Here is a 10,228-nt window from a genome sequence, read left to right on the forward strand (position 1 = left end):
ACCATGCATTCACTACTGGTTTATTGTGAGTTCACTGCAGTCTACTGTTGTAGAGCTTTAAGATGTAAGGTCATTTAAAGGGCTCACATATTATTCACATTTTTAATTATCATTAATCGCAAAATCTCAATGGTGTGTCGTCATAATCACATTTATGACCGCATGTTTAAAATTCCATGATTTTGCATTTAAATGACTGTGAGGCTTTTATTTTGAATTTTGGTAATGTCTTAGACTGAGAGTACTGTACTTGCGGTTTGAATTCAATCCTGCTTTTATTTTGAACTACAGAAAAACACTGCAGTGGCTTAGACACTGTGCGCCCTGAGGGAGAGACAGCGTGTGATTCTTTGCAATTAAAAACCGAATGCTTTCCCTTCAATCCTTAATTCATCCTGATTAACTAGTTATTGCTGACAGCCCGAGTTCTTTCCAATACGACAGCCACTAATTACTACCACGCTGGAGTGAAAGCAGACGAGATAAATTAAGTGTCACATTCAGCACAATGTCTGAAGTTTTGATATTTAGAAAACGAGACCCACTAATAGACACAACAGATATTCAGTTGTCAGGGTTCGCATTAGTGTAGATAATTAACATCACTGACAAAGAGCTGTTTTTTTGGATACGTGGTGTGAGGATTAGTTTTGGGAAGAAAATACTGTAAAGTCAAATAAATAAAGTTAAATTTTAAACAATCTGCGAGCATGAACAGTTCTTTTTTTTAACAAAAACAATATATAATGTATTTAAGAACAGAACATTTTATCAAAACATACAAATCAAAACACTATTTTTCAAGTAAATGCAATTGCAGAATTATCATCCACGATCCATCTTATTCTGCAATAATTACAAATAGTGGAATAAGCTATATAGCAGTAAGTACAAAAAAACATTTTTTGTTTGTGTGAACAAGCAACACTTTCTCACTCTCCATGTGTACATTTCTGTCTTTTAGCTGGAGGCCTGGGTAATGACCGTGCTTCCACACTATTCTGATGCAGCGAGAAGAAGTGAAGCTAGAAATCCTTCAGATTAAATGCTGCCAATTTGGTGGTTAAAAAAAAAAACAGATTCTTTTGGGATTTATTTTGGACTCAGGAAGGAAAAGTTCAAACACAGTGACCCTGAGTTATAGCTAATAGGACTCCTTGTTTGTTTGCACTTCATTTCGTAATCACAATATTGAACAATGTTATTGCACATATTTCTCATATCATGCAGAGCTCGTCAATAGAATTCAAGAGGAGAGGGGGGCAGACAAGTTAATGAAGTATTCGTTACACTTAGAGAATTAAAATGAATTCATAGTCAAAGAAAGAGAATATCTAGGAAAATCTTACTCAGCACACGTAATTGAGGGAAGTGCAGAGACTTTGCAGTTTTCTTTTGCATTTATTTGTTCAATGATCTATTTTATATTGTCACATAAACATCAAACCATGTTTGTGTGCGCACCTGGACAACCCAGGGACTGTTGGAGAAAGCCATGATGTGTCTCTCCTCCCAGAAGAAGGCCGAGTCTGACCGCTTGATCATCTCAAACTTGCTGAGCTGCTTCATGGCGTAAACCTTCTGCGAGGCCTTGTGACGGACCTGCAGGAGAAGGACAACGCAGGGGAGAACAAAAAAAAAAAAAGAAAAAAGAAAAGAGGAGCTTGTAAAGACGTGCAACTGTGCAAGGACAGTAAGAACGAGACCATATGACTGTCACAATGACAAAGATAACAGAAGAGACAGAAGGAGAGCGATAGCAGGGGAGCCCATAATCACAGGCACACCCATACAAAAGACATGCTTACACAAGATTTAGGCACAAACACAGTATGCATCCCCTCTCCTCTACACCCACAGCAGACTTCACACTCCTCTCCTACACGCTGAGCCTGTCCAGACTTGTTTTTACCACAAGACGCTCAGCAGAGATCAGATTCAGGTTTCCAGCAGCACCACAGACACATCTGTTCAGAAGGATTCGCTGCTCTCCCTCATGTCTTCCCCTTTTTTCAACTCAAAATCATTTGAATGCGTCGTGATTTGGCATAAGAAGCTAATTATGTTTTTTAAAAGTTGCCTGGGTGACAGATTTGCAACATTTAAAAGACTGCTGCGCCCTCTACTGGTTCATATTTTGGTGTGTTTTGGTGCAACTTCCTGATTTCAGAGGCTTTTTGAGAACCTCTGCTGCTCATGCTTTGCTGCATGGATTTAAATGTCAAAAAATATGTCAAAAATAAGACAGTGAATAACAACTTAACACAACTATTCATTCGAGTCTTCGCAGTCTGAATCATCTCACCAGCTGCACTTCTCCGTACGCTCCTCTCCCGATCAACTTCACTTTTTCAAAGTCGTCGAGCTTCACCTGCAGCTCCCGCAGCTGACTCACCGTCTTTTCATCTGCAGGGACGGACATATAGAACGTGTTACCATGGCAACAGACCTTCAGGTTCAATGGATGATTTTTAGTTGATGGACCAAAGAGGTCAGCAAGAGGTTATAAAAAGTTAAACCACTCAAATATCATTTATAGGGGACAAAGAAGTTTAAACATTTAGACATGACATGGCGCTACTTCTTATTTATGTTTTTTTTAGATAAAGAAGTTTAAACATTTTGAGATGACATGATGCTGCTACTTTTTTTTTTTACACGTAAGACACCATATATATGCCATAGGTTAGCAGATGGGGCTGCTTTCAATCTGTAAAGTCTAAGTCAAAGAACAGTTTTTCTACTTTGTCTGCAAAAAACTGTCAAGACCAAATACAGACTGCAGAGGCGTTTATTGACATATCTCTTATCTCTTCTGTGACCTTTTGCAAAAAAAAACATCTGCATGCATTACTCTGTCTCTACAATGTGGCACATGGTAAATGGACTATGTCATACAATATCTGTGAAGTCATGAGTTTCCTCATCAATACCATTCTTTTTGCTCTACATCTACCTTTATGTTTGCACTGATAAACAAGTCCCATCTTCAGTTCCTCGTGAGTTTGGAGCTTCAAACTATCTCACTAGCATTGTTTACAAGCTAAGCACAAGACTGTTGACCTTTACTGAACACACTGTAGCTCTTACATCGGCTCAGAAAGGCATCAATGTTTTTGTTTTTCCTCAGGGCAGGGTAGTTCAAGTCATGAGCCAATGCAGTCATGGAATCCTGAATGACAGAAGAGACAAAAAAAAGAAAGAAATGTATTAAACATTTTTAACACAAATCACCAACAAAGTACAAAGATCTAACTTCTATGTTTCCCTCGATGTACGAGCTCTTAAATGAATCCCTGCATAGAGCTGGTCTGAGGCAAGGAATATTTTCATGACTCTCATTAATCTGTCAGGACAAGACTTGTAAGTTTGGCAACCCCGACCTTCTGCTGGCTGATAGAAGACAGCAAAACTAAATGAATGGAGGAAACAAGGACAGACAAAAGGAAGGAAGGAAAGAATGACATTTCTATTCACTGAAAATGGGCCTGTTAAACAGCAGCCTAAAAAGCAGTGACAGGATTACAATGGAGGTTGAATTTAGACATAACAAGTGATATAGGAAAAAAATCTTGTCACTTGATGCTTCAAAAACACAGTGTCACCAAGGCCCACCGACAAACACAGACCCCTCCCCATGGCTTGACAGAGGGGAGGGGGAGGCAGCGTCAGACTAAAATCTGAGGTCTCAGTCGTGTCATCAGCGCTTAAATCAGCCGTGTTGACTTTCACTCAGGAATCAAAATGTGCCGGTGATCCAAACTCATGAGGCTGGTGGGCCCGTTGTGCAATTGGACAGGTGGGTGAGGGGGACGGAGGGGGGGGGGGGGGTGCAGTCGGACCCTCTGTTCCCCTAAACAAGGGTCAAGTGGAGTCATTTAGTGTGCGTCTACGTGGGAGGGAGTTTGGGGTGGGGCTGAGTCGGGTCTTTAGAGACTGTTTGTTCGGGGGTCATGTGAGTGGGTGGGCACAGGCATGTGGAACAATTCTGCACCTTTAAATAGCAGTGGAGTGGAGAGATTCCCCCCCCCCCCCACTCCCACCCTTCTCTCCACGGTCACCCTACTCTTCACCGCAGACGGGTGGAAATAGACCTGAAGGCTCAGAAGCTATTGTGGGACAAACAGCTTATGGGTCTGGACTCAGGCTGAGTGCTCGAGGATCTATGATCATTTTACACTCTGTGTGTGTGTGTGTGTGTGTGTGTGTATGTGTTGTAGCAGCTATGGTTACTTCAGTAGAGGGAACTTTGCCTTCCACAGTTTGACAGCCATATTGAACTCTACGGCCTTTAAATGAGATCAATAATAAATGAAGAATCGGCTATGAGAATTAAGAATTTTAACTCTTTACACTTCCCTCGCTTCCTCATCTCTCATTTGATTCTTGGGGTCACGATTGGATTCAGAATCTATTTTCGATGAACTGATCATGATTCTATTTTTGAATGAGGACATACTTTAGGAATCTACACCAGTCATCTATGGCGGAATTTCTTGATGCTCCATTTGGTGCTCTACTGATTTACAGAGCTAGCTTTAGCACTTAGCAGGGAGTGACTGATTAGCAAAAAAAAAAAAAAAAAAAGATTTTTGGGAGTTATGAATCGATATAAATCTCAGAAGATAACAATCTTGATGATTATATAAACAATTTGAAGAATGTTATATTTCAAACGTTTGTCTGAAGGTTAAAGGTAAACTTTATTACCTCTTACTTTACTTCTACACAACTTATATTCAACCAGCTCTGATTCTACAGAAGGCGTTCTGTATCATGACGTCGTCACTATTGTGGGCATCTATCATGCTTGGTCATGATAGCTTAGAAATATCAGATATAATCTAAGAGTCCTTCGCCTGCTGTCAGAGCACTCAGAGCTCAAGACGCTCGGATCAAACTGCTTTGAATTTGTCACTCCTGGAATCTGAGCATATCTGACGGTGACGATCCTGCAGTTAAAGCTTCTTGCACTTACTGTGTATGTGTGTTTCTTCACACCTCCCACCCGCTCCTCTGTGAGCTGATACTGCCCGAGTACAGTCAGCAACAATGGAGAAGATCTCCGACTGTGTGGATTGTAAAATGAGCTCTGTCTCCTGAGAAATGGAAGAGACATGCGCCCCCTGATACAAACTAGGTCTGCGTTGAAATGTCCTAAATAGTATTCTTTAGAACTTTTAACTGGAACCGTCACATACTACTCTACTAGATTTTGTGTCTGCATCTAAACTATCGCTTTATAATCTCTGCTTATTTGGATAAATTACAATGTTGCAATACTTACAATAAATAGAAACAAGTCTCTTTGCCTGGTACGATTTCCTTTATTTGCACTCATAAAGCCACCGTCGCAGCTGAAGGTTACTGGTAGAACATTGTTACAGACACTTCCAGGGAATTTGTTATGAATAATCACTGAATATGCTAATTGGGGGAATATTAATGTCGACTATTTCAACACAATAGCTGTGTCTGTAACCTCTCCATCATGCTCTGTTGCCTCATAGAAAGAAGGTTCTGGATAAGAACCCAACAGCCAGCTGCAGCATTTCTGCATGCAGGTTCTGTGTGTGTTTCCTCTGGAGTCTGTCTTCCTTTATTAACCTGGTGACTTACAGGCAGCCTGTCAAAGACTGAATAAGATTACTCTACATTCTCCTCTCATTGTTGGCATCCTATCTAGCAGGAGTTTCTGGGGACCAATACAGATATTTTATTTTTATATATGTGAACCAGATTTTGTAAACGCTGCTGTACAGGATTGGTGCCAACAAACATTTGTTGTGTTCTTTTTTATACAATAACAATAGAGAGTCTATCTATCGATTAGAGAGAAACACAATTCGGATAGCAACATTATAGCTGATATCTTTCTTAGCTCTATCGTCCATCTTTAGAGATTGATTTAAATAAATAGAAGAACAACAGTACACTGTAACATGATTTCACTTAGAAATTAACTTTAAAGGGGACATATGATGAATCCTCTTTTACAGTGTTTTGAACATTAATTTGGGTAATCTGAGTCTCTACCGACCCACAAATGTGATCAGTGCTTTGTTTATGGTCTGCAAAAGTCTCACAACATAGAGAAAAATGCTCCCTTTCAAATTTGCCCTCCTTGTGACATCACAGTGGGATTCTGGTTAGAAAATACCCTCCCCTCTCCTTGTACAGTAGCTCCTCCCATAGACTCCACCTCCTGCCTAGAGCAAAACCGTTGCACAGGTCTGCCATTGTTATTCTTGCTACAGAGGAGTGATGTCTACTGGGAAAACTCAGGGGGGGGGGGGTCATTGCATTTAAAGATACACTCACACCAAAACGGAGCGTTCTGAGAGAGCTGGTTTATACAGGGTCATAAACCCCCTCTGGTGCTTGAGTCAGGTTATATTTAGACCAAAGCACAGCACGGCTGTTTCATTCAGACCATAGGGACTGTTTGAAAAGGTAGAAAAGGGGGATAATATGTCCTCTCTAATAAACAAAAATAAACTGAAAATCAATAATCACACAACGGAAATAAAATTAGCCGTTAGCCACATGGTATGCTAATATTGGCTGATTGGCTACTTATCAAACAAAAATGTGTAGTGATTCCTGGAATAACATCAAAGACCGTAAAACACAGTAAAAAAGATACAAGAAAAGAGAACATCCATAATAAAATATAACTCTTGATAAAAGAAAAACGTCAAAGTCCAAAGCGATTTTGGACAAACAGGAAATAGTGATTTGAGGTCACCGCAGGTTAACTCCAACTCAATTCCAGGAAGTGACTGTAGCTTCCTGTGTGGCAGCTCCCTGCATTAGGCAACACGCTGGCCATTGTTGAGTCCACTACCGAGCAGATCAGAACTAGACACAGCTGACTGAAGTGATGACATGATGACCGCAGACGTTTGGACGGACAGTCAGAGTCAGCTTTAACTGATTCATTTCACTGTGCAGTTTGATTACGACATTACGACACAACTAAGAGCAGCTCTTGGCTTTACTTGTGGATTATCAGCACTAAGAATAAATACAAAATAAAACAAGAGTGTACTCTGATTGTACAACCTTAAATCTCCCTTAAATGCCTTATCAATTCATTAGATGATATTATTTGATCCCTTTTTGATCCATTAATCCGTTTCATCATTTTGACCCCATGATTCCTTCAAATGTATTCTATACATCTATTCACCATGGCTGTGAGGCAGCTGTGGCCCAGTGGTAGATTTGGTAGTCTCTCAATTTGAAGGTTGGGGGTTCAATCCCCAGCTTGAATAGTCCTTGGGCACTGAACAGGCTGCTGCTTCAGTGGGGTGTGAATGTGTTGGGATTAGTTAATACTGCAGCAGCCTCTGCCATCAGGGCGTGAATGTGTGAATGTGACATTCAGTGCAAAAAGCACTTCAAGTAGTCAGAAGACATGAAATGCGCTCCAAAGCTCACCTCCATTTCCTCGTCCATTTATCAGGTCAAACCTTTTTATGATCCATTAGTAAGACCCTTCTTTACAGATTCCTACATTGACCCCATTGAGATCCTTAAGCAAGACGGATCTATTCATCAGGTCATCAGCAGAGATGGGACTGATCCGATCATATATTGGTATCACCAATCCATGTCATTGATCAAAAACGATAGTTGGACACTTTAAATATTCCGACTTTGTCCAAGTCTCACTTTGAAGACATTCAGACAGAACTGTAAGAAGCGCCCACAAATCGTCTCCATGACGATGTTCAGACGAGATGGACCAGCTGCTTTTGATGATCAAAAGTACAATTCTTGGTCAACTCTTAAAAGCTGACCTGAAAGATTTGTAGTGTGTAGTGGATTGTACCCACACAAGGCGTATATACAAATGTGAATGTATTGAATTATGTGTTTTGACCACAGCACGTAACTGTATTGTAAATAAAAAGAATAATAGTTTCATCCTACACAGGTATAGATATTTGTTTTTTTGTTTTGTTGCACAAATGGCAGGTTTGTAGGTTTGTCTTCCTCCTGCACCTTTTCATTCTTTGAAAAGGCAAAAAAAAGGAAACATTTCTTAACATTATACGTCATTAAAGATATAAAAATATAATGAAATATCATTTTGATACCATTTGGATCGCTATGCATCCATCATATGGTTATAATATTGATATTTAATGGTGGCATCTGTTCTTAAATTGTATCCCTGGATTGTCTGATTTTATTATACGTTTAGTTTGTGCATTGACTAAGCATACAAACAAATCAAATCTAAATCTTCTAGTCTGTAAGGTCTGGTGTGAGATACTATCCAGAACAAAAGCGTGACATCGGCTCAAAAATGTGCGTCTGTTGTCAGAGGTTGGGACAGAGAGGCTTAGCAGTGGCAGTAGTTTTATCAAAGTTGGAGAAGTGCATTCTTAGGACAGGTCAGAAAGCGGGCATGTCAATTAGAGGCTCGAGAGTCAACAGAAGGGGTGAAAAGATAAAAGATTCATCAACAATTTGAAGAGGGAGCACTGGAATGTTGCTTTTGTGTGTACCTTAAGTTTGGGTTATAAAAGTCCTTTTACATACATGTTACCTTTTAGATGGTAAAAAACTACAACTTCCATGATGTAGTCCTAAAATCCACTGGTTTAATCACAGGGACACATGGCTTCACATGGGTATGGTGGGGTTTCCTCTGTTGTTGTCCTACCTTTTTTTTTTTTTTTTTTTTTAAAGGTTAGTAAAAGGTTAATAAAATGTTTGTACAATAGTTCACTCACTCACTGACTGTTCTTTGGATTGTTGAATAGATTGGATTCATATTCATAACTTGTCCCACTCATATCAGAGTCTAAGTTATGGAACCAACTTACCTGTATCAGAGTCAGACTCAAACCAAAGTGCGTGAAGGCGAACTCACCAGTAGTGTTTGAAAGTTGAGAGCTGCCTGTGGAGTCTTCATCAGAGACTCCAGCTTCTTCAGCCGGCTCTCCAGCCTGCTCTCCGCTCCAAGCATGACTACGGTCGAGTGTATCCACGTCCAATATCATTCAAAAATCAAAGAAACAAAAACACCTGTTGACTTGTTTCCTTATCTGAGCGCGCGCAGGCGGAAGGTAGTCTCACTCCTCAGTTCCTCATGTCAGCTTTCCTGTGAAGTGCGCCTTGACTTGTCAGGTTAATTATTTATCCGCTGACCAAGTCTTCTGTCTCACTCCTGTTTTATTATTCAATGTTCAAAGGTTTCACTCACAGGAAAGTGAAACCAAGTAGACGGTTTTATTACCGAAGAAAGGAGAGCTTCACTTTCAGGTGAGTCCAGCCGACTCCCAGGTAGCTACAACAAAATCTGATCTGACTACTATGTGCCCAACCTGTAGGACGGAACACAGACAAGTTAGACAGGATACAGTCGTATGACTTCCGGTAAAAAAACTGTCAAAGTAAAAGTATCAAACTCTTTAATACAAAAATACAAAACAGGCTGAAACTTACCACGTGTATTCCTCACCGTGTAATATAGATCGAAAGCAGATAACGAGGCAGATAACGAGACAATATTGATATTGAGGTGTAAGATAACAATAACAGATTCAGAATATTTTAGATAGATAGATAGATAGATAGATAGATAGATAGATAGATAGATAGATAGATAGATAGATAGATAGATAGATAGATAGATAGATAATTTGTGTTTAAAAAACAAAGGAAGACATGTATTTCATTTTAGAATTAAGCAGAGTAAAAAGTAATGTAAATAGAAATAAGATAATAAAACATTTTAAAATTAATATGTTCTATATTTATGTAATATAAATATAACATACATAATTGATCATTTTAATCGATTTTTAAAAATTGAAATAATGGGAAAAGCCTATCATATTAAAGGTCTTTAAAAAAAAGTTTATACTAAGGGAAAAAAGTATAGGCTTTATGGATTACAAAAACTAATGTTTGTACAAAAACATAGAACAAAACAACATTTTAATGTTGTGTTCCTGTCGTATATGAAGGTATAGATGGTCGATTGACACTTTTATTCTGAAAGATAACTTCCAGTATTAACTTGTCTAATATAGGGGACTTGATAAATATTAATCACATTTGATCCCTCTTCGTCTGCACAGTGATAATGTTCTTTACAACATTCGCAGCTTCGGTGTTTATGTATCTATAATAAGTTGTCTGACTCGGGGAGAGCAGCGCTCCTCAAAACTCCACCAATGACTGCAGCAGGAAGCCCTCACCAAGCCGG

At 39.4% G+C, this 10,228-nt stretch overlaps 1 protein-coding gene across 4 annotated transcripts in view; it reads right to left on the bottom strand.

Moving 5' to 3' along the window:
• LOC306819928 (rho-associated protein kinase 2-like) overlaps window positions 1–9,364 on the bottom strand; it is a 33,148-nt gene extending 23,784 nt beyond the window's left edge. For all 4 annotated transcript variants that reach the window (XR_013778624.1, XM_079337555.1, XM_079337554.1 and 1 more), the window contains exons 1-4: window positions 8,888–9,364; window positions 3,091–3,172; window positions 2,306–2,406; window positions 1,465–1,602 (exon numbers count right to left, since the gene is read on the bottom strand). Coding sequence is in view for 3 of the 4 variants with exons in the window: in XM_079337555.1 (XP_079193681.1) it covers window positions 1,465–1,602; window positions 2,306–2,406; window positions 3,091–3,172; window positions 8,888–8,983 (417 nt within the window). In the remaining variant the exon portion in view is untranslated. The remainder of the gene's footprint in view (window positions 1–1,464; window positions 1,603–2,305; window positions 2,407–3,090; window positions 3,173–8,887) is intronic.
• Between the last annotated feature and the right edge of the window lie 864 nt (window positions 9,365–10,228).

This window comes from Symphodus melops (assembly GCF_947650265.1).
Source record: "Symphodus melops genome assembly, chromosome: 1".
Classification (NCBI taxonomy): domain Eukaryota; kingdom Metazoa; phylum Chordata; class Actinopteri; order Labriformes; family Labridae; genus Symphodus; species Symphodus melops.